Raw genomic sequence first — 27,080 nt, 5'->3', positions numbered from 1 at the left:
ATTTACTCTCATGATTTTTATTCATATAACTAGTGATTAGTGACTCAGTTCCAATGTAGATAAATCAAAAAAATATTTAGGCTATACCATTAAATATATATATATATATATATATAAAAGAACATATATGACATGTTATTTGTTTTGTGGTCTCCATATAACCAGATAAATTTAAAATTATATTAACGTATATTTTTAATGAAATTATGAATTATAGTTTAAGACTAATATTAACGGACCTGCTTGGATTCAATTTGGTGAGGTCATATATGATGTGTTATAGATTTTGAAAGTTTAATGGCCTTAGTAAAGTAAATAAGATATTAGTTTTTCCATTTGGAAGAAGACCAATCAAGGATTACGTTTGGTTACATATGTTTAATGTCGAATAGTTTTTTTTTTTTTTTGGTTCTTTTGGCATGTTTGTAAGAGTTTAGAGGAATCTATAATAAAACCCAAACTATCTTTTGGTTTTTTGATACCTACTCTTTTGTTCATCATTAAGGGGAATCAGTACTGTTTCTGCCAATATCTTATGTGTTGTTCTTAACAAACTCAATTATATCATTAGAAGCATTAATCACAAGCTTGTGAAGAGATAATAGTTTCACTAGAATTACATGGCAGTCCATTATATTTGTGATCTCACATGTCCTGGAACACTATTACCAAAGTCCTCCAATTATAATTTTTATCAAACAAAGTTTTTTGTAAAGGTTAGATGTGTATCGCAAGTGAAGCTTAGCTCAAATTTGGGTGATGTTGATTTTGAATGTTCTTTTAAACCTGCTAGCAAAAAAAAAACCCAGCAAAAGGTGTTTTCTGATGCAAGCAAACCTAGGCATAAAGAACAGGGAGGAAGTGTGGAAAAAAAAAGCTTATACAAAATTTTCTAGCAACAAAATAAAAAACTACTGCCCAGACATGAAACAACATTGTGTAGAGACCCTAACTCATAAGTCCAATTCAAATAAGGTGGTAACTGGATCATAGATTCATACTCATCACTTGGTAAGAGTCTAGAGAGAATCCATCACCGTGAGTTCATTTACAATACCATCCACACTCTCTGCCTTCTCTCTTATTCATCCACATCATCACCAGGTTTGGTTATGTTCATAATAAATGCTGATTGATATAGAACCGACAATCCTCATCCATATAATCATCACGTTACGTTACCAGACATTTACTCATCTATAATCTATATAATACTTTTTACTATATAGTTCGAATGATAGATATTTAAAGTAAACCGAATCAAACCAAACTTTATTTACGAAGGAAGAAAAAAAAAGTAATAAAGAAAGTTGTTATCGGTGGTCACACTGACAATCTGTACGTGTGGAAGAGAATGCAAACAAGAGTAGCAAAAAAAAAAAGCATTGAAGCAAGCCAAGAAAGAAAGAATATGAGAGTACACACAAAAGAAAGTTTCTTACTTTTATTTCTCTTGCAAATGATAAAAGAAGAATCAGCTTCTTCCCCTTCGTCCTCACTCCTCACACTCCAAAACAATGGGATTCGAGAGCTCTTCCTCAGCCGCAAGCAACATGAAACCACAAAAGTCCAACACCGCTCAATACTCCGTCGACGCCGCCCTCTTCGCCGACTTCGACCACTCTGTCTACTCCGGCAAGTCCTTCGACTACTCCAAGTCCATGATCTCTCCTCCCAACAACGTCCCCGACGAGCACATCACCGCTTACCTCTCCAACATCCAGAGAGGCGGCCTCGTCCAGCCCTTCGGCTGCTTGCTCGCCGTGGAAGAGCCTAGTTTTAAGATACTCGGTGTTAGCGACAACTGTATCGACTTCCTCGGCCTCTCTCTCGCTTCTACCGAGTTTAACGTCAAGGGTCTGATCGGTATCGATGCGAGGACTCTGTTTACTCCTTCCTCGGGAGCTTCCTTGGCTAAAGCTGCTTCCTTTACCGAGATTTCGTTGATGAACCCTGTCCTGGTTCACTCCAGAACCTCCCAGAAGCCCTTCTACGCTATTCTTCATAGGATTGATTCAGGGATTGTGATTGACTTAGAGCCTGCTAAGTCAGCTGACCCGGCTTTGACTCTTGCCGGTGCGGTTCAGTCTCAGAAGCTAGCCGTTAGAGCCATCTCCAGGCTCCAGTCGCTTCCGGGTGGAGACATTGGCGCCTTGTGTGACACCGTTGTGGAAGATGTTCAGAGGCTTACTGGCTACGACCGTGTGATGGTCTACCAGTTTCACGAAGATGATCACGGTGAGGTTGTTTCCGAGATTAGGAGATCTGATCTGGAGCCTTACTTGGGTTTGCATTACCCCGCGACTGATATTCCCCAAGCCGCGAGGTTCTTGTTTAAACAGAACCGTGTGAGGATGATATGTGATTGTAATGCGGCTCCGGTTAAGGTTGTTCAGAGCGATGAGCTCAAGAGATCGCTTTGTTTGGTTAATTCTACCCTGAGAGCTCCTCATAGCTGCCATACTCAGTACATGGCGAATATGGGGTCTGTTGCATCTCTCGTGCTTGCAATAGTGACCAAAAGCAAAAACTCGAGCAAGCTCTGGGGGTTAGTGGTGGGTCATCACTGTTCTCCTAGGTACGTACCCTTCCCGTTGCGGTACGCTTGCGAGTTTCTCATGCAGGCGTTTGGACTCCAGCTTCAGATGGAGCTTCAGATAGCGTCGCAGTTGGCTGAGAAGAAGGCTATGAAGACGCAGACCTTGCTGTGCGATATGCTTCTCCGCGACACCGTCTCTGCTATCGTGACGCAGTCTCCTGGTATCATGGACCTCGTGAAGTGCGATGGAGCTGCTTTGTGTTACAAGGGGAAGTGCTGGCTCGTTGGTGTGACTCCCAGCGAGTCGCAGGTTAAAGAGCTGGTGAAGTGGCTGGTGGAGAATAATCACGGTGATGAGTCGACGGGTTTGACTACTGATAGTTTGGTGGATGCTGGATACCCTGGTGCTGTCTCGCTAGGAGACGCGGTCTGTGGCGTGGCTGCGGCGGGGATCTCTTCTAAAGATTACTTGATTTGGTTCAGGTCCAACACTGCAAGTGCCATCAAATGGGGAGGAGCTAAACATCATCCCAAGGATAGAGACGATGCTGGAAGAATGCATCCGAGGTCGTCTTTTAAAGCGTTTCTTGAAGTTGCAAAGAGCAGGAGCTTGCCTTGGGAAACCTCTGAGATCGACGCGATTCATTCGCTGAGGGTTATAATGAGAGAGTCGTTTACAAGCTCTAGGCCTGTGTTGTCGTCGTCTGGTGGTAATAATGGTGTGGGGAGAGATGCGAATGAGCTTACTTCTTTTGTGTGTGAGATGGTTAGAGTGATCGAAACCGCGACCGCGCCTATCTTTGGTGTTGATTCTTCTGGATGTATCAATGGTTGGAACAATAAAACCGCTGAGATGACGGGGTTGGGAGCTAGTGAAGCCATGGGGAAGTCGCTTGCCGATGAGATTGTTCTAGAGGAATCACGTGGAGCTCTTGAGAGTCTCTTGTCCAAGGCGTTACAAGGTGAAGAGAAGAAAAACGTGATGCTTAAACTGAGAAAGTTTGGTCATCATCATCCTCCTCCGGATTCTTCTTCTTCTGATGTGTGTGTTCTTGTTAACTCCTGCACGAGTAGGGACTATACGGAAAAGATCGTTGGTGTTTGCTTCGTTGGTCAAGACATGACTAGTGAGAAAGCAATAACGGATAGGTTCATCAGACTGCAAGGAGACTACAAGACTATTGTTCAAAGCTTAAACCCTTTGATCCCACCTATATTCGCATCTGACGAGAACGCTTGTTGCTCGGAGTGGAACGCAGCCATGGAGAAGCTTACCGGGTGGTCAAAGCACGAGGTGATTGGGAGAATGCTACCTGGTGGAGTCTTTGGAGATTTATGTAAGGTGAAGTGCCAAGATGCACTCACAAAGTTCTTGATCTCTCTGTACCAAGGCATTGCTGGTGATAATGTTCCAGAGAGTTCGCTTGTTGGGTTCTTTAATAAAGAAGGGAGGTACATAGAAGCATCCTTGACGGCGAACAAGAGTACAAACACTGAAGGGAAAGTCATCGGATGTTTCTTCTTCTTGCAGATTATCAATAAAGAATCGAGTTCTAGTAGCTGTTCTCATAGCCTCGACGAGTTGGCTTACATAAGGCAAGAAGTCAAGAACCCTCTTAACGGTATCCGGTTTGCACATAAGCTTCTTGAATCCTCAGAGATTTCAGAGAACCAAAGGCAGTTTCTGGAGACCAGTGATGCTTGCGAGAAGCAGATTGCAACAATAATCCAAGACACTGACTTGAAAAGCATTGAGGAAGGGTATATAGAACATTACATCTTGATTCTTTCTTCATCTAGTAATTGTCGTTGTTTTTACATTTGGAGTCTGAAAAATGAAATGGTTTTGTCAATGATATCAGCAAGTTGCAACTGGAAACAGAGGAGTTTCGACTTGAGAGTGTTTTGGACACAATCATTAGCCAAGTGATGATTATGTTGAGAGAGAGGAAGTCACAACTCAGGGTTGAAGTAGCTCAGGAGATTAAAACTCTGCCTCTCTATGGAGACAGAGTAAAGCTTCAGCTCATTCTTGCTGATCTTCTGCGCAACATTGTGAATCATGCCCCGTTTCCAGATAGTTGGGTAGGAATCAAGATCTCATCAAGCCACAAGCTTGCACACAACAATAATCCCTATATCCATCTACAGTTCAGGTATATATCCATTTTCACAAAAACAATGCAGCTGTTTTGCAGATTTTTCGAGTAACGTAAAGAGTTTGATGTTGTCTGGATGTGTAGGATGATACATCCTGGAAAAGGACTTCCTTCAGAGATGCTAAGTGATATGTTTGAGACTAGAGATGGATGGGTCACGCCTGATGGGTTAGGACTAAAGCTTTCACGGAAACTGCTGGAGCAGATGAATGGTCGTGTGAGTTATGTCAGAGAAGACGAACGTTGTTTCTTTCAAGTGGATCTTCAGGTCAAGACAAGGTTAGGTGTTGAGACCAGAGGAACAGAGGCTGGTTCAAGTATACAGTAGAGAGACTCTGAGTTACAAAGGCATATATATATAATAAAATTTGATGAATTTTTTGCTCCTTTTATGGTCTGAATGTGTTGTCATTCAAAACAAAGTTTCCACTATTTTATTATCAATAAGATGTATCATTCTTAGTCATTCTTATGTACATGATTAAGCAAACCAAGAAAAAATCCAAACCATAACCATCAATTTACAGTAAGTTGACTGATTATCATTATCATCATCATCACTTCATCCTAGAAACTGAATATTTACGTTTGAACTAGAGGCAATAAAGGGTGTGTGTGTCAGCTTCGGTGTGTGCTTTGGTCCTGTGAATGCTCCAGGTCCATGATAAACTAGTCAGATATAGATATATATGAGTCATCAGTTAAAGACATAATTTTAGATAGGAAAAAAGAAAGTCATTGCAGGGTCATGTCTTTGTTGGAAAAGAATGCTTACCGGATAGCTAGACTCTGTTCCATCAAAGACAATAGGGTGGCAACGCCTGTCTTCATTCATCAAGCTTGAGTTCTGGAAGTGAGCCATGAGTGCAGTTTTGCCTTGGATCCGGGCATAAGCCAAGGAAGCAACTTTCTCGCTGTTGAACTTATCCCATTTTTTCCCATCAAAGGCCTATAAAACATATCACAAGCATAAGGACTCATCCCCATTTTTTTCAGTCTCTATGAAACAATACTCAAAACATTCAAATCTAGTTTTGTACCTCGTACAATGCAACGATGAAAGTAGGAGACACCATATTGATAAATGCATAACCCACATTGCATTTATTCTGCACACAAGAAAAGTTAATCACATGATGATATAGACTCAACACGAAAAAACAAAGGTGGTCTTTACCTTGAAATCAATAGGCAGATACAGAAAATCATAAGTTCCTCTGTTTGTCTCGTCAACGGCAGCTAACAGCATCTTCCTGGTGTACCTGAGAACAAGCAAAAGGAACAGTTCTTTCAGATCCTGATCGATGCATAGCCAAATTCAGACAAGAAACTCTTTACTTATTAGGGATGTTCTTTATCATCAAGGTTGTCCGTAAATCTTCACCGCTCATAATCTTACTCAAGTCGAGCTGAAACTGTTTCTTGCTGTCCACTTGGTTCATGTTACTACTGCCAAGCTGTTGACTCCTACCATCCTCCAATGGTCCGTCAATAGAAGCGGTTGTTGCAACAGGCCATTGGTAAGAAGAAGAGCCATTGCCCATAAACAGTTGACTATGTCTTGGAGCAGACACCTTTTTGAAACTTGGGGATCCAGTCTCACGCATGTTTCTTGGAGCTACATTACCACTTGCTCCTCGGAAAGCTGCTGCTGAACTCATCGATGATGAAGTCTCAGAAGACCTCGGTAAGAATCCAGACGGCGCAGATCCAACATGATGATGCCCCTTTTGAGCTGAATATTGAAACATGTGGGCTATTCCGTTTGAAGAGAGCGGATTCATATGCCGAACTGAAGAACTAGGACTTCCCCACAAAAACTCTGGTCCAGACAATGAATCCACATGACCCGGGTTTGAGTTCAAAGAGCCATACGAGGAAGCAGTACCATAAGACTGTGTTTGCTGAAAAGCAGAAGCTTTGTAGCTTGAAAAGTGGCTGACCCTTCTTCCTTGTTCATTGCTCACCCATGAGTCTTTTGTTTGGTTTGCTCTTTGAGAAGACAGAAACGAAGAAAGTGTTGTTGGACTCAGTGGAGACCTGCTGAGGCTTTGTAGAGGACTATGATGATCAATAGGACTATTACCCCAGAAGTTACCAGCAGGAGAGTTATCTAAAGGAGAATCAGAAAGATTCAGGTAGCTACGTGAATCATCTTGCTCATACTCTGGATTCATTTGCAACATCATACTGAAGAAGAAGAATAAGAGAAACCAAAATAGAAAATCAATTCATAAGTCTCTCTTCAGAGTCAATTTTGTTAGTATCATCGTGAATAAACTCACTTTCGACGAGCACCACCAGGACGACTATGTTCAAGCTTGATACGCTTTCCAGCAATGTCAGTCCTGTTCAAAGCCTTGAGAGCTGAATCAGCTGATCTAACGTCAAAAAATTCAACAAATTTGTGATGCCTCTTATTTGGTGTTTCCCTTATCTGCTTTTTGTCAGAACATAAATAACTTACACAAACGTTAAACCATTAATTGAAAATTCTAAAGAGAAGAAACCTAAAAAAACATCAAGAAAGCAGAGCTCATCACCTCCTTGATCTCGCCATAAGCTCCGAATATGTTTTCAAGGTCTTTGTTTGAAACTGATGGAGCCAAGTTGAAAACCACAAGAGTTCCTTGATTCACATCTTTCTCTGATGGATTATCCTATAAAATAAAAAAGATCATACACTAAATACATAGGGTAAGAATAGTAATGTAATAAAAGAGAGTGAAAGAATATTAAAAAACCTTAGGGATAGAGAAATGAATGTCAAGTTTCCTCCCTTTAAGCAGCTTGCTTTGTAAGGCTCGCATAGCTGCTCTTGAAGCACGGATATCGTAATAGGAGACCATTACAAAACCCCTATGCTTGCAGGCTGTATACAGAGTTCGGATGTCTCCATATTGCTGCCAAGAATGATATAAAGACAAACATAAAGATCCAATCTTTTCAGAACATTAGATTTATGGTAAATGCTTGCCAAAAAAAAGAGAAGTTAACCTCAAAGATAGCTCTCAGTTCTAAATCATCAACGGTGCTGTTAATGTTTCTAACAAACAGAGTCCTTGAAGGGTGTTCACCATATGGATGTTCGCCAGCAACCGACCCCATTCCAGTTTTGAAAATACCATTTTCAGGTGGTTTGGAGTCAGCAAAGCTCATTCTTGGGAAGGTCTTGTTTGAACTGTCAGTCTCAAGTTCAAGACCTCCGCCACTACCAAACAAATCATACTCTTCCAAGTCATCCAATGTATTTGAAAATGAAGTTAAGTTTATGTCGTCCATTAGACCAGCCAAAAGCTGTTCCTCATCACCGGGAAGCATGCTTTCAAGTGGATGTGAGTCATCATGATCATCATTGAAATGGTTTAGCCCGGAAGCAATTTCATCAAGAGGAGGAGGAGGAGGATGGTGGTTCTTGATAAGATTGACTGCAAGAAGAGATAGAGTGATTTAAGAACATAATGCAATGTAATGACAATACACAGAAGTGGGAGTTTGTGGTTAAAAGTACATACGGTTTTGGTGAGGAAGAAGAGGCAGAGAGGTGGAAAAAAAGGAAGCATCACTTGAAGCATTGCAATTTTCAGATGTTGAGAAAGTTCTATTTGGAATATTCATTCCCAAGATTTTATCAACGAAACCTGCACTTTTATTTAACAACAATAAAAAAAAAGAGGTTGTTATTAGGATGAAATCAACTGATCCTTGTTGGTTAGCTTAGAGATGAGCAAGAAAATTAAATTTTCAAGTTAAAGCAAAATCGATTAGTAATTTGAGAAGCAACTAAACAAAAACACAAAGGAGTGAGGAGTCTCAATCTCTACAAAACCCTAAAACTATAATTCTGATGAGGTTAAAACCCTAAGCAAAGTCTAATGTTTGGATAATAAATGATCACATCATCACAGACGTTGCCGACAAGACCACAGATTTAATGCAGCAGCTACAGCTAATTTCGACAAAACTCAAGCAAAGTCAATGAAGCTTGGAAAAACACAAGTCAAAAAGCCCTAATTTGAATCACTAATAAGAAGGCTAACAGTGATCATCCAAGCCAACAAGTCTATGATTGACAATAAACCAACTTTCAACTGAGATCACCCAACAAGCTAATTTTCGAATTAAAAAAAAAAGGATCATTCAGTTCTAAAAGATCGAAACTTAAGAAAAAAAATCAGAAACTGAAACAGAGAGAAAACAGTAAGAAGAAGACATTGGAGGACAAAGAATGATGAAAAACCTTTTTTGTTTTGTTGTGGTTTTCACTCACGATCACACGTTACCGAACCGCTTTCTCTCTTTCTCCCACCCTATGTCCCTCCTGTATATATATACATATATGCCACATTGGTAAATCAGAATATAGGTTTTATTCCCCCTGTTATTATTTTAGTAATATTTTCAAAGCATTTAAAAGGGAATCTTTATTGGATGGATAGAGTGAGAGACTCATGAGCCCCAAGAACAATGGCAAATGTGAGTGAGTAGGACCAATTGGGGGAGCAAACATATTCCAACTCCATTTTAACTTCTTCTTTTTTAGAATGAGACTTTTTTTGAATTTAAAAAAAATTCAATTTTTTTTTTTTATTCTCAAATCCGAAAAATTCTTCCTGAACTTTTTTAAATTTAATTTTAATTTTAAATATTAATATATTTAACTTTAAATTTTTTTTTTTTAACAGGAGGTTCGAAGGCGGACGCGATGGCACCTACGCCACGCTTAACTCAACCGACTAATCCTCCTGGCCCGGAACCAGTCGGCGCCAATACCCATTACTCAAGGGACGCGATGGCACCAACGCCACACTTAACTCAATTTGGGAAGGGCGTAAAGCATTCTGTGGCCACAAGGGGTATTTGAACCCGGGTCTTTATTGGCGTTGTACCTGCCTCAAGACCACTAGGCCACCACCCCGTCGTTAACTTTAAAATTCTAAATTAACATTCCTCCCTGAATCTATTTACATCTTTATTGAAACATTTTGGTTGCTATATTGATAATAATAAAAATTTCAGTGTCATCGTAGAAAATTTCTCTTACAATAACTTTTGTAATTCATTTATTTTTGAGCTGCAAAAATTAAAAAGTTTAATACTGTAAATGTAATGTTTATGAATTGCTACATATCTTATAACCGTTTCGTGTTCGAGCTTCGTTGTTATTACATAAAAGGTTTGAAACAAGAACAATGGTTTGTTATGGACTAAGATTTTAAAAAAAAGCATAGAAACAATTTGGGTAGATTCCAAGGCATGCTCGAGTTGGAAGACTGAATCATATATACCAAATTCATTGATGTTAGATTCACATAGTTGTGGAAATGTATTGTTTGATTATGCTACACCCTGTTCAAAAACGCGGCCGCCTAGCCGCCTAGGCGGCCGCCTGGGCGCTATTCGGTGGGTGGCCGCGGCGAGTTGAGCCAAATCGGTGAATTCAGGCGTTGACCCGCGTTTGACCGTCTAGTTCCCGCGTTGACCGCCTAATTCCCGCCTAATCCCGCGTTGACCGCCTAAGTTTTTTTTTTTTTTTTTTTTAAATAAGATTAATTATTTTTATTCATTATTAACAAATTTGTATAATTATTGATTACTAAATAGTTACAATTAGTTATCTAACCCAAAACAAACACATATATACTACATTAGGGATTTTCTCGTATCAAACACGCCCAAATCTAAATGTTCGATAAATTGAAAGGAGATCGTTTCAAAAAATTATCTAAAAAGTTATAAAATTATGTATAAGAACTTGTGTCATCATGTTTAAAATTAACTAAACATATTATAAATATATTAAATTGTATTTAAAACTAGGCCCCGCGTAATCTCCGAGTACTCCCCGATTTTTCGATAATTCGCTAGGCCCGGACTCGCCGCCCGACTAGCGCCTAGCGTAGTTTAGAACAGGGATGCTACATAAAGGTAAGATATTGAATAACAAGAGAGAAGAAATCAAAATCTACATATTGGGCTACTGGGTAATATAGGCCCATACTGTCTTAAGGTTTTTCGTATTCCCTTAATAGTTCTAAGGAGCCAAATATTTTATTGGGCCCAATAACAAAGCCCATTATACTGTGTCTCATAAGAAACCCTAGTTATCTCCTTTAAAACGCATTTTAGGTTTTGCAGCTGCTGCTGTTTACAGAGAGTCGCATCGAGGTTCTGATCTTAGGAAGCAGCAGAAATGGCGGTACCGTTGCTAACGAAGAAGGTGGTGAAGAAGAGGTCTGCCAAGTTCATCAGACCCCAGAGCGACCGTAGAATCACCGTCAAGGTAAAACCACTTTCTCCATTCGATCTTACAGAACCTATACTTGTTTCTTTTTAGTGTTTTAGAAGACCATCCTCTGTGTTGTGTTTCCTCGATAGTAAACTTGTCTCTTGAGTCTTAGAATCTGCATCTGTAAGATGAAACATTTGTGAAATCACTTGAGTATCAAGAGACGTTTTGCATCTTTAAGACAAAACATGTTTTTATTTTTGTTTTGGTTCTTGTCTGTGTGTACGTACACATAGTGATTCTTTTTTTTGTCTGAATTTAAAATTCAGGAAAGCTGGAGGAGGCCAAAGGGTATCGATTCAAGGGTTAGGAGAAAGTTCAAGGGTGTGACGTTGATGCCCAATGTGGGTTACGGATCAGACAAGAAGACACGTCACTACCTCCCGAACGGGTTCAAGAAGTTTGTTGTGCACAACACGAGTGACCTCGAGCTGCTGATGATGCACAACAGGACGTACTGCGCGGAGATTGCCCACAACGTTTCGACAAAGAAGAGGAAGGCTATTGTGGAGAGAGCTTCTCAGTTGGATATTGTTGTTACCAACAGGCTTGCTAGGCTCCGTAGCCAAGAAGACGAGTGAAGTAACTAAACTAGCAAAGGCATTTGAAATATTAAGTTTGTTTCTGGTTTGTTTGCATTTATTTCCGTTTTTGTAAGACAGATTTTGTTTAACTGTTTTTGTGTTTTGCAATCTACAAACATGAGTTTTGGTATTAGACAAACCTAGGTGATTCAGTTTCCTAATGGACCACGCTGACATTTAATCACTAGACGTGTCTAGAAGATGGATGATATTTGAATACTATTAGGTTTGAAGTATACCGTTGCAAGCATAGTCGGGATGTGTGAGAGTGTGTGTGTTCTTTCTCGGCCATGATAGGTGAAGCAGCTATTAGTTCTTATGCTAACTAACTGCAGGCATCATTCGCTACTTGACCCGATTCTTCAAATATCACCACCTTCACGTAACACCAAATGTAGCTCAAATTAATAAACGGACTCAACCAGTGAAAGCCCAATACAAAAGCCCATAGCTGTGACGCGTATAAAACGACGTCGTATGTTAACTAACCTTTATAAACAAAAAGTAGATCGTTCGGAGAGAAGACGGAGAAACGATGGCGGTAGAAGACAGTCTGAAGCCTGTTGTTGTTGTTGCTACGGAAGAAGAGAAACCAAATTCTCTAGAGCACCCGATTGATCGATACGATGAGGAAGGTGCGGAAGGAGGAGAGATCGCAGACGACGAATCATCGGGAAAATCCGAGGTTCCTGAATCGCATCGGTTGGAGCATTCGTGGACGTTCTGGTTCGATAATCCTTCCGTAAAATTAAAGCAGACGACTTGGGGAAGCTCCTTACGTTCCGTCTTCACCTTCTCCACCGCCGAGGAGTTCTGGAGGTTGGTACTTAGCTTCTTACAAATCATCTTCTCCTTCTTTACAGTTAATTCTACAATCTGGGTTTTGTTTAGATTCCGATCTCTCGGAGGAAAGCTATCTTCTTTATTGGTGGGTTTGTTCTTCTCTGTTTCTGAAGAAATGTTTGGCTGGTGTTTGAGTTTGTAGCTACAAGCTTTTATATGTTATGGTTAGTGTAATAGAAAGAGCACTCTTAGTGTTTTTTTTTATGGGTAACGGAAAATAGCTAACATCTTCTTCTGTTCAATCTAAATAAATATTTTTAAGACCTTTGAGACTTCATTGTTTGTTTCACAATAGCTAGAAAATTGAACCCCAGTGTATATTATTATTGCCTTAATTTGTTGACTTGTTGGTGTAATAAAACTGAAAACTGGAGTAAAAAAAGAGCAAATTTAGTGTTGTGAGAAATAGAGCAGTTTCTGAACCCCTCCCTCGCTCTTAGTATTTTTGTTGATTAACAAAAAAGCTGAACAAACAGTTACTTGGTTGCTGTTGGATGCTATTGCATTGTCGTGAAAGAAAGATCTCTCAGTAAAAAAAAAACTCGTACTTCGTTCTGTTGATTTTATATTATATATGACATATGACTTTTTTGATTTGCAGTTTGTACAATAACATGCGGCATCCGAGCAAGCTAGCTAACGGAGCTGACTTGTACTGTTTCAAGCACAATATCGAGCCTAAGTGGGAGGATCCTATCTGTGCCAATGGAGGCAAATGGACTATGAATTTCTCTAGGGAGAAGTCTGATAAGCCCTTCCTTTACACCGTATCCCTCTTTCTTCTTTCACACATTAATTCTTCCTTCTTTCACCATCCACTCCTGTCGAGTCTAATCGTATAATAAGGTTGTTGTTGTTGTTGTCACTGTAGTTGCTTGCATTGATTGGAGAACAGTTTGACCATGGAGATGAAATCTGTGGAGCTGTTGTTAACATTAGAGCTAAGCAGGAAAGAATATCCATTTGGACTAAAAACGCTTCCAACGAAGCTGCTCAGGTACAAGACAACTTCATTCTCAACCATCAACCATGTTAAAAAAAAAGACTTGAAACTCCATTTTCTTTAATGTTTCCAGGTGAGCATTGGGAGACAATGGAAGGAGTTCCTTGATTACAATAGCAGCATTGGTTTCATCATCCATGTAAGAGAAGAGCGTTTCTCTTGATACCTTAATTTCATATTCTTTGTGATCTCTCACTGTTTGTTTTTTTTTGTCTGTATTTGGTTTGGTTTTTTTATCAGGAGGATGCGAAGAAGCTGGACAGGAACGTTAAGAGCGCTTACACTGCCTGAAACGCCGCCCCCAACAACCTCTCCGATCTTTACACCGTTTCAATCACAGTTTCGTATGTGAGAGATCTCTATTTAACTTGAGATGACGTCTTTGTTCTTGAGTGTTTGATTTGTTCACAAGTCTTAACATTTCATTTACTATTAGTATATGTTAGTATGATATTCTAAATTGATGGTGTATGAAATCAAACTTTTACCTTATAGTTTTCAACTCTGGGCACATCAACACTTATTGACAAAACTGATTAATATTTCGAGAAAATTTTGGGCCTCAAAAGCCTGTAATCTTTTCATACAATAACTGTTTCATTGTCCATGTACATTCTGTCTTTTCGGCGATTCATGACTAACGGTGTGATGTTGTACCGGTTTCTTTGAGATTTCTTAGTGAACACCATTTATAGTAGTATTAATCAAATAGACTTTTTTATGGATTATAGTCTATCAACCTTTTTCAATGATTACGAGATTTTTGACAAGTCTAGTCGTATATTTTTCGAAGACGAGAAGACCTTTCCATAAAATATTTGTTTAGCATTAAACCGATTTAACTCGGTTTTTGACGGTGGCCGGTTAAGTAAGATGTGAGTGTCGGTAGGAGATCGAAACTAAGGGAGGAGAATCGTCAACTGTCTGTAAAAGGACCACTTGGGACGACAAGATCTTGACTCGTAAGCCTTTTTTTCGTTGCAGAATATTAATAAGATTACGCGGTGTGTGTGATTGATTATTCAAAAGTTTAACAATATGGTTTCCAAGTGTTTATTTTTTCCGATAATGGTGAAACCAATTAAAGTATTCTAAAGATCCTTACATAAAGTATAGTTTTAAACAACCGCACACAAAATGGTTTGGAAAAAGAACATATGGAGGGCATGTGCAAGAGACTTAGATCTAAATCTATGACTATTGTAATAATGCTGTTGAGATCTTGCACGCATTTAATTCAGTCGATTTTTATTCAAATTGATCTTAATAGAACGCGCCTTCATCAAAGTTAAATAAGTCAAATCTCGATTAGTGAAAGAGAGGAAGAAAGACATCATTATTAGTTTAGTGACTTTCTCTCTCTGTCCACACTCAAAGCTTTATACTTTCCGCAAGCTCATTCATCACTGAAACAGAGCTAAAACCAGAGATCTGAAGAGATTTTAGAGTCTCTCTGCAACAAGAAGATCTACATCAACCAGGTTAGCTCTTTTTCAACTAGATCCCGTTCTGGGTTTTTGATTTAAGTTGCTAAAGTTAGAGTCTTTAAACCTCTTTCATTCCCTAAGTTGATAAAGTCTAGTTTTTTTTTTTAGATCTTGATCATTGTTAGCTCAAAACTAGTTTATAAATTTGCTTCAGGAGAGAGTTTCAAAATGGGTTCTAAGAATAATCCACCGAGATCGAGAAGCTCACTATCTCTAATCCTCGTGGTCGGACTATGCTGTTTCTTCTACCTCCTCGGAGCATGGCAAAAGAGCGGCTTCGGCAAAGGAGACAGCATAGCCATGGAGATCACAAAGCAAGCTCAATGCACCGACGTCGTCACCGACCTCGACTTCAAACCCCATCACGACACCGTCAAGATCCCCGAGAGGCTAGCCGATCCCAAACCCGTCTCTTTCGAGCCCTGCGACGTGAAGCTCAAGGACTACACCCCTTGCCAAGAGCAAGACAGGGCAATGAAGTTCCCTAGAGAGAACATGATATACAGAGAGAGGCATTGCCCACCCGAGAACGAGAAGCTCCGGTGTCTTGTCCCCGCTCCTAAAGGTTACATGACTCCTTTCCCTTGGCCTAAGAGCAGAGACTATGTTCATTACGCTAACGCTCCTTTCAAGAGCTTGACTGTTGAGAAGGCTGGTCAGAACTGGGTTCAGTTTCAAGGGAGTGTGTTTAAGTTCCCTGGTGGTGGGACTATGTTCCCTCAGGGTGCTGATGCTTATATCGATGAGCTTGCTTCTGTTATCCCCATCAAAGATGGTTCCGTTAGAACCGCTTTGGACACTGGATGTGGGGTATGTTGTTGGATGTTATGTCTTCATTTCATCTTCTTTATCTTCTTGATTCTGATTTGTTTTGTTTAATCTTCTGCTAGGTTGCAAGCTGGGGTGCTTATATGCTTAAGAGGAATGTTCTGACTATGTCCTTTGCGCCACGAGACAACCATGAAGCGCAAGTTCAGTTTGCGCTTGAGAGAGGTGTTCCAGCGATTATAGCTGTTCTTGGATCTATTCTTCTTCCTTATCCACCAAGAGCCTTTGATATGGCTCAATGCTCTCGTTGCTTGATTCCATGGACTGCAAACGGTAACTTATACTCTCTCCGCTTCATTTTATTTGTCGTTCTAGGTTTATGCACAAAGATTAAGAAAACGTATGATTTTGTATATTTCCAAAATAAAAACACAATTACTTATACACCTAACCATATTTCAACCAATAGAAAAAAAATGGAAAATCTTTTAATAAATTTTGTATTGAAACTCTAAAGCTACACTTATTTTGAAACGAAAAATTTTCCAATTAGGGAGTATCAACCAACAAAACAGGAAACAGATTTCACAGTTTTAAATACTCATAATGTTGTTGTTGTTTGTATCAGAGGGAACCTACTTGATGGAGGTGGACAGAGTCTTGAGACCAGGAGGTTACTGGGTCTTGTCAGGACCTCCAATCAACTGGAAGACCTATTACAAGACGTGGAACCGTACCAAAGCAGACCTCAGAGCCGAGCAAAAGAGGATAGAGGATATAGCAGAGTCTCTATGCTGGGAGAAGAAGTACGAGAAGGGAGACACCGCCATTTTCAGGAAGAAGATCAACGATAGGTCGTGCGATAGATCAACACCGGTTAAGACGTGTAAGAGGAAAGACACTGACGATGTCTGGTACAAGGAGATCGAGACTTGCGTGACACCGTTCCCTAAAGTATCAAACGAAGAAGAAGTGGCTGGTGGGAAGCTGAAGAAGTTCCCCGAGAGGCTACTCGCAGTGCCTCCGAGTGTTTCTAAAGGTTTGGTTAGTGGAGTTGATGCGGAAACGTACCAAGAAGATGTTAAACTGTGGAAGAAGCGTGTGGGGCGGTACAAGAGAATCAATAGCTTGATTGGTTCGACTAGGTACCGTAACGTGATGGATATGAATGCTGGTCTTGGTGGGTTCGCTGCTGCTTTGGAGTCTCCCAAGTCTTGGGTTATGAACGTGGTTCCGACTATTACGAAGAAGACGTTGAGTGTTGTCTATGAGAGAGGTCTCATTGGTATCTATCATGACTGGTATGGAAACTCTCTACGTTATATTATTAAAATGGTAATCTCTAGAGAGATCATAAACAAAAGCAATTTTTAAGATCTTTGAGTTTTGAAATATCTGCAGGTGTGAAGGGTTTTCAACTTATCCAAGAACATATGATTTTATTCACGCTAATGGTCTCTTTAGCATGTATCAGCACAGGTAAAAAATTTATAAACCCTAAAAAACTTTCCAAAATTAGCATTTTCTTACTTGATGAATGGTCTCTTCAGCATGTATCTGCTGATGAATGGTTTGTTTTTTTTTTCATTTGGCAGCTGCAAGATTGAGGATATTCTTCTTGAAATGGATCGGATCTTAAGGCCGGAAGGGATTGTGATAATCAGGGATGAGGTTGATGTTTTGAACGACGTGAGGAAGATTGCTGATGGGATGAGATGGGACACTAAGTTGATGGATCATGAAGATGGTCCTCTCGTTCCTGAGAAGATTCTTTACGCTGTTAAACAGTACTGGGTCGCCGGCGGCGGCGATGCAAACAGTCAGGCATCGTCTGCTGATAGTAGTGAAGAAGAGTAAAGAAACACTCAGGTATTGGTTTTCTACAGTCCTTGTTAGTTTTGCATATTTTACGATATTTAACCACAAAGTTTTGTTAAGTTCAATTAAGCCCACAATGCGTTTTGGTTACAACCCAACAATTTGAACCCTTTGTTTGTATGATTATTTGAGATATGCATTGAAGATTATATATATTTTGGTATGGTTTCAGGTGAAGCGTGGAGCTATTTTATGACACCTGGAAAATTCTTCTTATCAAAGGAATCAGAATTTTCATGAAGGAAAGGGGGTCGAAAGTTGAAATACATTATAGATGATTAAGATTAATATGTGCATTTATGTTTTTTTTTTGTACTTTTAAAGGAACAGAAAATAGTTCCATGCGTCTCTTTTTTGAAAATTAGTTGAATCCTTGAACATTTGTTATGTTATGTATGATGTGAACTTACAAAAATAAATCAATAATTAGTTCTTAAAAAAGAAAAAAAGAAATATTAATAGAAACTTCTGGACGATTTGAAATGATTTTAAATATAAATCGTTGAAACGAAAAATCTTTATATATAAAGTAGGCTTTTTATCTCCTTAGGGGGAAAAATGTCATGTAGCATTCTCTTTTTAACTATTAAATTTTTTTTTAACTTATATTTAATAGGTTTTAATTGATGTTAATTGTGAAAGACATTGAATTTTTAAACTTTTTTTCATAAATGTCCACGAGTTTATAACAGTGTTTTGAATCCGATCCGAATCCGCGGTTGAACCGGTAGATCTGGTGACCCAATGTAAATCGGATTTTTTTTTGACAGCAAAATTTAATTCATATTAATCGGATTTAGGTTATGTAAAAAATTCAAAATTTAAGAACCAAAGAAAAAATATTTGATGGAATTGTAATATTTTATAAAACTATTATTTTGATGTTTAAAAAACATTTTAAAATATTAACTTTAGTTTTTATATATTTATTTTCATTGCTAATATATTATTATATAATAAATTTAATTCATATTAACCAGCGGTTGATCATTTGACCCAACGACCCGGTAAATCGTCTGGTTTAGTATCTGAATCAAATTTCAAAACATTGCTTCACAGAGTTTCTTAGAATTTGATGTTGACGATGGAGAATAGGACTTCTACGGTTCTCCTTCTTTAACACAATCGACGTACCCGTTCATGAATCCAGAAATTCCAGTCATCGCACTCATCCCACTCTCTTATATTGAATACTTATTTAATTCATGCTTCCTTAGCTTCATTGCCTATGTATAGACGGTGTGAGAGTTCGGGTGGAAATCCCTTTAGTTTTTCCATTTCAGATCATGTCGAAGTCTCAGTTTCATTGTTCAGAGTTAAAGACAAGCCGGTATAGAGATGTTGTTAAGACTAGGATACAACAATTTTGGCAAGCCTGAAATGTTAAGAAAGAGGCAAGCTGTTGGGGTTGATATGTTGTTGCTTGATGGAAAGGTAAGAAGATTTGGTGAAATGTTCCACTCCGGTTAAAATAGAATTTGTCCATTAAATAGAGGAATTTACCAAACATTTATATTTTTAGCTAAAAAAATATATTTAAATTTATCAAGATTCGTTGATATTTGCAAATAAGGGTAGACAAACAAGAATTTCGTTAACAAACGGACATAATCTTCCATTATAACAAAATTAATATAGAAAATAAATTTATGTTTCTTATTTTAAAATACATATTTTTAGAGGCCTTCAAACTAAACTAACACATACAACTCGCACCTCCATATTTAAAAAATAAACGTGGTAATCTGAAAAGTATATATTAATACTCATCAATTAATTTACCAAAAATTGATACTTCACCCTTACTTTTTTTATAAAATTTATAAAATATGAAACTTATTCTATCTTTCTATTCTTTGAACTACATATATTAGTACAAGTTTAATAGTTCATAAGTACTCTAATAATTAATAATATAAGTATGTTCTCTAAATAAAATGTCAACTTTGCTTTATTTCTAACTAAATTAACTTTGTTACGCTATCAGCTTTTTATTCTATTTTTAGTAAATCAATTAGTAACAGCCACTTATGTTATTTCTCTTTGAACTAAATAATTTCAAACAAAGTAATATACTACGTTCGTTAACCACTATCAAAAATATTAGAAAAATATCATTTTTTAACATATTTTCATTTTCATATTTTTAACATATTTTTTTTACTAAGATCATATAATAAATTATAAATTCATGTGAGAATAAAACATACAGACCCGGCACGTAGCGCCGGAAAACCACTAGTATCAATAATAAGTTCATTATTGACACTATTGTATAAGGAAAAAGGGATGCAATAGTCGGTATGCTGTACGTAAATGGATATTACTGTTTTGGAACAAAGCCATAGTTGTCATGGGTCACCTTTTGTCTCATCACTTATCATACAATATGCATCACGCACTAATAAAAATATACAGAAACTAATAAATGTACATATGTCATTACATTATCATAAACTATCTGATGATATAATGGTTGGAACTTGAAAGACTCATCTTCATGTTTAAGCAAAAAAAAAAAAGACTCATCTTCAAGTCAATGCGATTATGTTTGCCCACTAAACGTAAACCTTAGTTCCATACATTTGTTAGACGAATTAGGTTAAAATTACAAGCCAGATATTTAATCTTAAAAAGTGTATCGACTATCACTGAAATAGTTATTTAAACATAAGATCATTACAAGTATCAAGATATTTAGTCTTCAAACATGAAGATGAGTCTTCCAACCATTATATCATCAGATAGTCTAAGTTTTCTTTTACATTTTTTATATTTCTTTGTTATTTGGTGTTACAAAAAAATATTTCTTTGTTATTTAAGAATCTAAATCATAAAAAAAACTGTCATTATAGTTCATTATGTATATTTAAAAATATAAACCGAGAGTTATATATCTAATTTATTTACCTAACAAAAGAAAAACAGATCAGCATGGTAGTTTGGGGCACAACCAAAGTAGTAGTTTTTGGCCAAAGCACTAACACAATAATTATATCAAAATACGCTAGTTATCTACAAGAACGCTTTTATAGATGGCAAGACACGTGAAACAAAAAGCGCTTTCACGACCACGATCTTAAGTTTATCTTGTGTCGGACTAATAAAATTGAATGATTCAAACATGTACTACTAACTACTTTACAAAAAGAAAATCATAGTAAACTAAGAAATTAGTAGCAACTGTGTCAATCTCATAGTAACGTAAGAGATTTCAAATTCAGTGTGTCAATCTCATAGTAACGTAAGAGATTTCAAATTCAGTTTCTACCTACTGAGATATAAACGTATCATTTCACGTAAAACTATAAAAGGCGAGTTAAAAAATATGTGTGGCTAAAACTAAAAGAGAAGAGATTGTGGAACCAACAAGAGCATTGGGAGTCTGGGACACCTAAAAAGTCAGAACTTCATTCAATTATATATGTACAAACAGAAATTTTGACAAATGTTAGTTGTCCGTTTCATGTTCCATATAAAACATAAAGAGTACATATATATCTCCTTGTTTGATTCTCAACTTTTCTTATCAAGTCTTTTTTGACATACACTTTTATTACGTGTGTTAAATACGTATAAACCAACCACTTTTAGTTAACGTCCAATCCGGACTAATTCTATACTATCTAGGACACCTAAACATATCTCGAACCAACAATGTAAAAATTAGTTTTTATATAGTAAAAATTGAAATAAATACTCCGTTATTTTCTGAGTTATAAATATAATTGATATCTCTAATTCAAACCGAAATCAGTAATATCAAATTATATGTGTATATATATATATGTAAATGATTAAGACCTAGAGACAAACCAAAACTATAATCCTATGAAATAATGAAATTGATTAATATGAATTAGTAAATTAAATTTTGCTATATTGATCAAGTATAATCACAACTATAAAATAACAAAGCAACTTATTATATTATGGGTTGTAAGATTTGTTTTTCCATTTGTTGAGAGATTATCTAAAGCTACAAAACCAGTTCACCAACCAAACGAAAAGTTACAGAAACCACATTTGAATATGAGCCAAACTGTGGGCAGTGCAACAACTGTGTGCTATTAGTTTTCCTCATCTTTGTTTTTATTTATCAGAGACTCATGTCTTTTTTTTTGTCATCCAATAGATTAATATTAACTTTGAACAAAGTATCACAAAAAACCAACAAAGGTGCAAACCTTTCTAGAGCTATATGCCGGCAAGGTGATATGCAGCATCCGAAGACTAAGATTGGTACAGACACTAAAACATAAACTAGACAAAAGGAAGAAGACAATTGATTAAGAACACAGGAAGAGACACAATGCACTTTAAGAAAGGAAAAACTGAACGGAGCCAAAAGTATATATGAGTGAGAAAGCGATGCAAGCCTAATTATTTGAATTCGAAGATGACTTTCTAGAACAGTTCCACCAGTGAAACACGTTCAAGAACCAAACATAAAACTGCTTCAGCACAAAAAGCCACAAGAGAAAAGATCTTCAATTCGATCAGCCAAAATAAAATGATGGTTGGCAATTAACTACTTAAAAACTACACACGATTGAGTTAAAGACTCCATAGCCCTTTACCAAGTAATGGAGAAACCCATTGGTTTCAAACTAAGGAACTGCACAGTTTCCCTGCCCTGAAACTTCATCAACAGAAGAGAACAATAAAACGACCAGAAGACTAACATGGAGGCCTTACTAAAGATGACAACAATCAAGAACCAGACGTCTCGTCAAAAACAGAGCAAAACCACTTCCAAAGCAAGGAAACTCTACCTGAAAACATAGTATATGATATCTCCCACCAAAACCATTAGACCAAATAAACTCTACAAGTCCATCAACGACTGAATCTCCTTCCAAAAAAATCGAAAAGCTGAACCCCTGACTCTGAATCCGCTACACTTTCTCAAGTTGCCTCCAAACTTAATTTTCCTTAAGAATGCCCTTAAACGACGACCTTGATGCAAAGGCTCATGTCAATTGTTTGTTTTATTTCTATTTTTGGCTCAATTAAATAAAAATGTTACAACTTACCTCGATTTGTCCATTATATACAAGCTCGTTTCAATAAATAGTGGACTAGTTTAACTTTTTTTACAGCAAAAGGTCTTTTTCAATTTCATCATCTTTAAAAAGTGTTTAATTATATAAATTATGAATATTTACGAAAAAATAAATCTAATATTTTTGGAAATATAACACATAATATTACATAACATATTGAACTAAATACAAAATATATATATATATATATATCTTGCATCTGAAGATCTCTGGTACATTTGCATTCATCAATTTGTATAATGTTGATTACCAAATTTTTTTTATAATGTTTATATTTTGAAATAAAATCTAAGACATGTTGTAAAAATGCTAAACATTTGATTAATCGCTGGATTAATTTGGTCAAACAGGTTTGACAAAAAATTGCTTTCTTTATAAAATGCCCTTTTAATCTTCTTTCTATTTGCATTTTTTTTTTGGATTATACAAAAGTATCTTGTTCTTTCCCCCCCACAAAAGTAAGTCCAGATTAGTCACGTGTTTGCAGCCTACATTTTCAGCTTACATGTAGATCTCCTATCTCTGGTGATGCCGAAATGTTAATTTCCCAATGACCAACGGGATTCGAATCCGAATCCGTATTAGGGTCGAAGCTCCCTCAAAACAACTAGACCATCCTCGTTGTATAATTTTAACATTACATAGAAACTTGTAACTCTATGAACCGGTTGATACGGTTTAGTATAGGTGTATAACTAAAGAAGCTATCTATTTTGGCTATAGAAATGATAGCCAACTGTGGTTTTGTCTTTTTTAACCATGGACTTACTGACCATTTGTGTTAAAGTAAATTTAATCACTTGCCTAACAGCCTAAGAGCACTTCTTCACCAACTTTGCTTATTTTTCGTATAAGGAGATACGATAAAAAGGAATATAATGGAGCTCGAATAATTAACAAATTCTAATCAAAGAAAAAAGAACAATTATGCGGTGGAACAAAAAAGCAATTATCATTAAATGAGTAAAAAAAATAGTGAAAAGGGCAATTACCACGAAATGGTGAAGCTTTCTAAAGTAAAAACAACCAGTGAAACTTTCTATGAAACTATTCTTTTTCAAACAACCCAAAAAAATCGCATTGATGAATAATACTACATCTCAGACTCCTAGTGTGTGTGTGTGTTAATGACGATGAACTTTAGTCTCCTTAAAAAAAAAAAGAAATCGCAATTGGATATAGTCAAACTATAGTTTTTCAATTGCCGTTACAGAAAAAGAACAACTACGACTTAATTGGTTATGGTATATGCCGGACGACAACAATCAATGTTATTTGTAAGTGCTTCTTAACAATCAGTTAATACGATGATGACAACAGAATATAATAAACACGAAGCCAGCCTTGGCGTAATTTGAATTTTATAGTTGAAATGCATCTTTTTGTAAGTTGAAGTATAAGTTAGACTGTATATTTAAAAGGAAAGATGATGTTTGGTTAAATCCGGTTGTTGCTTTGAACACACATATGTCATCATAAAAGTTGCGCAACGAGTTTGAAAGATTGAACCTCTGTAAATAGGTTTCCCCTACCTTATATTGATATATAACTATTTCCAAACATATAAAGAGTACCATCAAATAAAAGTAAAAATCTAAACGATATAATTTTAATTATTATTTATATTTCTTTTTTTTTTGACAAAAGATATAATTATATTTCACCATGCAAACAAGATTTTATGGAGATGGAACTAATTTAAATTATTCTGATACATAGCCCGACAAAATTATAAATCTAAGCTTTTTGGATTTCATGGAAATAAAAATACTTTTTTTGGTTATATCTCACCAGGAAAACCTTTTTTAGTTTTATACTTATAAAGGGTCAAATGGAACCAAATATGCATGATTAATTTTGTGTATCTTTGTTTTTTAAAATTTATGTTCTAGTTTTTTTTGTTAATAGTAATATTTCAAGACGAAATCTATAATTTCTGGAAGATACAAAGTCTTTAGAAATTTTGTTTAAAATAATAATTATTTGTATCAAAATAGGTTCGATAAATAAACATTTTACAATATTTCTAGGCTACCACATTTCAGTAAGCATTGTTTAGGTTATGTTTGATGGGGTTTGTTTTTTAATAAACCAAAGATGTTTGATTTAAATGTTTTTATGTTTGAAAATTATTCTAGCTAAAATTATTTATAATTTCAATAGATTTTCCTTAAACTTATACTTGATTTTTTATATTAGTTTGATTTTGTTTACTTTTTTGCATTGTTTTGAAAATCAGAAAAGATCGGCCAATCAAACCGGTTCGACTAATAATCAAACCGGTTTGACTAAGATTCGTTGAATAAGCCGAGTTCGATTTAGTTTAGACCTATTTTTGAAAAATCGACAAAACCAGTTAAAACTCGTAAAGTTGGTGATTCTGATAAACTTAAAAATCTAGTTCTAAAATTAATACATAATTAATATATTTATAACTGATATTAAATTTTGGTATATTTATACTTTATAAATATTTAATTACTTTTTCATTTTTTTCATTTCTTAAAAAGGTAAAAAAATGCTCGATTTGACACTTAATTGTAAGAATAAACAAATGCAGTAATTTGAACGATCAATAATTTGTGTATCTCATTTTATTTCTTTTCAATTTTTACTGTATATATTGATAAATTCATAGAACTATTTTTAATTCTAAATAATATAAATATATGATTATATATGTTTAGTTTTTGAAAAATAGAAAACACGGTTGAACTAATCCAACTAGTTAATCAGCAGATATACTGAATTGGTATCTAATCTAGTTTTCAAATAATTGTTTTTTTATTAAATAATTAGTTTGGGATTTTGAACCCGAAATGAATTGAATTTGCAACCTTGTGAAATGAAATCCCAGCAATTTTTGATAAAGTACTGACAAATGCTCTTCTTGTAATTAAAACTGGAGTGAGTATTTTCAGTGGTAGTTTATAAGATTTTTTCACAAAAAATAAAAAAATAGAAAAGTAAGAGAGAGACTATAGAAAAAGATGGTAAAATATTTCATTAGAAAAATTATTATAAAAATTTGAGGGATTCTAATGCTACGTGTTATTTTCAAAATAATCTAATTCATTTAAAATAGAGATATAATAATATCAAGAGATTCATTTGTATAAACTCATAGATGATGATGTTTTAATGTTTACATAATGATAATGAATTAATGATATTACTAGAGTCTGATTCGTGTATCCGTATAAGTATTTTTTTCATTTTTATTGATCAAATAAATTTAGTTGTATTCTAAATATTTTCATGTTAGTTGATCCTATTACCATTAGATATTCAGATTTCAAGATAATATATAATTTAACACATTTGTCATTTGATAACATTTATAGCAGTCTAAACAACTACTTTTTAAATGTATCTAATTTGATTTACAGTAAACATTTAAAATTTATTATTTACATTTAAATTTATATAGAATATAACGCTATAAAAGTTTTATATGTTTTCAATATTATTAATATATAAATCTATTACTTTTATCAACAATATATTTCATTATCTGTTTTTAATAAATGTCAATATATTCTTACAACATTATTCTACACTAAATTTCATAACTTGATTAACTTGGTCTTATGGACAAATAAATGACCTGTATATTCTAGGGATAATTTAAAATCTTGATAAACAGTTTCCAAAAAATATGCTTTGAAATATACACTATTTGTGATTTAAATTTTTGAAATACACTTTTTTTGAATACTATACTTTCTTATATGTGATAGTACATTACTACCCTAAATTAAATTAAAATTAACAACTTAATAACTATTTTTTGAAGTATACTTATTTATATTGAGGTAATAAAAGTTATTATTTTAAAATAAAAAATATCTTAAAATTCTTTTCAAAATTTTCAGTTTTTCGAATTCTCTGTAAAAAAAATTTACCCATCATCGTTGAAATCAAATGTATTCTTCGTTCATACGATTTTGTTAGCATCAACTTTATTAAAAAAGAAGTACAAAAATATACTACTATGAGAAGTCATAGATGGACTATTAATTAAAAACTTAATCGATATCCTAAATCTAATTGTATATGATATTTTCCTAATAAAAGCATTATATATCTAAACAATAACTAGAATATTGGTAAATATTTTGTGACAGATTTCAATAACTGAAATATTTAAAATCTTACGGACCAATATGGTTTAAAATTAATAATTTATAGGAAGATAATCTCAGTCAAGTTGTAATCATATATTAAAAAGATGTGTTCTAGATCGGTCAAGTTGCATTAATTGGAAACTAAATCATATAGATAGCATCAAGAAAACGATATAAAAAATATATATAAATTTAAATATAGATGTAAATACTAAATTTGTTAATATATACATTATTGTTACAAATAATATTCAAAAATATTATTTAATAATATATTCTATCATCTAAACTACATAACAAAATTAATGAATTAATTATATTATAATAAAGATGTCAC

At 35.5% G+C, this 27,080-nt stretch overlaps 5 protein-coding genes across 6 annotated transcripts; 4 read left to right on the top strand and 1 right to left on the bottom strand.

Annotated features, from left to right (window-relative positions):
• The first annotated feature begins 1,363 nt into the window (after positions 1-1,363).
• LOC108842035 (phytochrome E) lies at positions 1,364-5,164 on the top strand. Its single transcript, XM_018614837.2, has 3 exons — positions 1,364-4,300; positions 4,402-4,695; positions 4,783-5,164. Exons 1-3 carry the CDS (start codon positions 1,518-1,520, stop codon positions 5,024-5,026), a joined length of 3,321 nt encoding a protein of 1,106 aa, XP_018470339.2. The 5' UTR covers positions 1,364-1,517; the 3' UTR covers positions 5,027-5,164.
• Positions 5,104-9,086, bottom strand: LOC108842036 (protein MEI2-like 3). 2 transcript variants are annotated; one of them, XM_018614839.2, is made up of 11 exons: positions 8,939-9,086; positions 8,214-8,339; positions 7,696-8,126; positions 7,443-7,601; positions 7,242-7,358; positions 6,984-7,135; positions 6,037-6,888; positions 5,876-5,960; positions 5,739-5,807; positions 5,474-5,647; positions 5,104-5,367 (listed from the first exon to the last, which is right to left on the bottom strand). In XM_018614839.2, the coding sequence occupies exons 2-11, from the start codon at positions 8,314-8,316 to the stop codon at positions 5,317-5,319; spliced, it is 2,193 nt and encodes a 730-aa protein (XP_018470341.1). In that variant the 5' UTR covers positions 8,317-8,339; positions 8,939-9,086; the 3' UTR covers positions 5,104-5,316. The 2 variants fall into 2 exon arrangements, with proteins under 2 accessions (XP_018470341.1, XP_018470342.1); XM_018614840.2 differs by having other exon boundaries at positions 8,214-8,344; positions 8,939-9,078.
• Positions 9,087-10,821: 1,735 nt separating this feature from the next.
• Positions 10,822-11,701, top strand: LOC108826564 (60S ribosomal protein L32-1). Its single transcript, XM_018599940.2, has 2 exons — positions 10,822-10,981; positions 11,257-11,701. Exons 1-2 carry the CDS (start codon positions 10,892-10,894, stop codon positions 11,566-11,568), a joined length of 402 nt encoding a protein of 133 aa, XP_018455442.1. The 5' UTR covers positions 10,822-10,891; the 3' UTR covers positions 11,569-11,701.
• A 368-nt stretch (positions 11,702-12,069) lies between these two features.
• LOC108827486 (eukaryotic translation initiation factor 4E-1) lies at positions 12,070-13,911 on the top strand. The gene is made up of 5 exons (XM_018600894.2): positions 12,070-12,390; positions 13,016-13,181; positions 13,286-13,411; positions 13,491-13,556; positions 13,658-13,911. Exons 1-5 carry the CDS (start codon positions 12,107-12,109, stop codon positions 13,706-13,708), a joined length of 693 nt encoding a protein of 230 aa, XP_018456396.1. The 5' UTR covers positions 12,070-12,106; the 3' UTR covers positions 13,709-13,911.
• Positions 13,912-14,602: 691 nt separating this feature from the next.
• On the top strand, positions 14,603-17,942 carry LOC108842698 (probable methyltransferase PMT14). Its single transcript, XM_018615687.2, has 7 exons — positions 14,603-14,898; positions 15,059-15,714; positions 15,795-16,005; positions 16,301-16,973; positions 17,074-17,151; positions 17,268-17,541; positions 17,723-17,942. Exons 2-6 carry the CDS (start codon positions 15,073-15,075, stop codon positions 17,527-17,529), a joined length of 1,866 nt encoding a protein of 621 aa, XP_018471189.1. The 5' UTR covers positions 14,603-14,898; positions 15,059-15,072; the 3' UTR covers positions 17,530-17,541; positions 17,723-17,942.
• Positions 17,943-27,080: the final 9,138 nt, after the last annotated feature.

Source organism: Raphanus sativus, chromosome 2, assembly GCF_000801105.2.
Source record: "Raphanus sativus cultivar WK10039 chromosome 2, ASM80110v3, whole genome shotgun sequence".
Lineage (NCBI taxonomy): Eukaryota > Viridiplantae > Streptophyta > Magnoliopsida > Brassicales > Brassicaceae > Raphanus > Raphanus sativus.
The sequence above is the reverse complement of the archived record's forward strand: the minus strand, read 5'-3'. Positions and strand labels throughout refer to the sequence as shown.

Excerpts from the sequence above, each read along its gene's own strand:
- LOC108842035 (XM_018614837.2), top strand. The coding sequence starts at position 1,518 with ATGGGATTCGAGAGCTCTTCCTCAGCCGCAAGCAACATGAAACCACAA. Across the intron at positions 4,301-4,401 it reads TTGAAAAGCATTGAGGAAGG|CAAGTTGCAACTGGAAACAG; the intron begins GTATATAGAACA and ends CAATGATATCAG. Across the intron at positions 4,696-4,782 it reads TATATCCATCTACAGTTCAG|GATGATACATCCTGGAAAAG; the intron begins GTATATATCCAT and ends CTGGATGTGTAG.
- LOC108842036 (XM_018614839.2), bottom strand. The coding sequence starts at position 8,316 with ATGAATATTCCAAATAGAACTTTCTCAACATCTGAAAATTGCAATGCT. Across the intron at positions 8,127-8,213 it reads TCTTCTTCCTCACCAAAACC|TCAATCTTATCAAGAACCAC; the intron begins GTATGTACTTTT and ends CTCTTCTTGCAG. Across the intron at positions 5,961-6,036 it reads ATAAAGAACATCCCTAATAA|GTACACCAGGAAGATGCTGT; the intron begins GTAAAGAGTTTC and ends GCTTGTTCTCAG.
- LOC108826564 (XM_018599940.2), top strand. The coding sequence starts at position 10,892 with ATGGCGGTACCGTTGCTAACGAAGAAGGTGGTGAAGAAGAGGTCTGCC. Across the intron at positions 10,982-11,256 it reads ACCGTAGAATCACCGTCAAG|GAAAGCTGGAGGAGGCCAAA; the intron begins GTAAAACCACTT and ends TTTAAAATTCAG.
- LOC108827486 (XM_018600894.2), top strand. The coding sequence starts at position 12,107 with ATGGCGGTAGAAGACAGTCTGAAGCCTGTTGTTGTTGTTGCTACGGAA. Across the intron at positions 13,412-13,490 it reads CTTCCAACGAAGCTGCTCAG|GTGAGCATTGGGAGACAATG; the intron begins GTACAAGACAAC and ends TAATGTTTCCAG. Across the intron at positions 13,557-13,657 it reads GCATTGGTTTCATCATCCAT|GAGGATGCGAAGAAGCTGGA; the intron begins GTAAGAGAAGAG and ends TTTTTTTATCAG.
- LOC108842698 (XM_018615687.2), top strand. The coding sequence starts at position 15,073 with ATGGGTTCTAAGAATAATCCACCGAGATCGAGAAGCTCACTATCTCTA. Across the intron at positions 16,006-16,300 it reads GATTCCATGGACTGCAAACG|AGGGAACCTACTTGATGGAG; the intron begins GTAACTTATACT and ends TGTTTGTATCAG. Across the intron at positions 16,974-17,073 it reads ATTGGTATCTATCATGACTG|GTGTGAAGGGTTTTCAACTT; the intron begins GTATGGAAACTC and ends AAATATCTGCAG.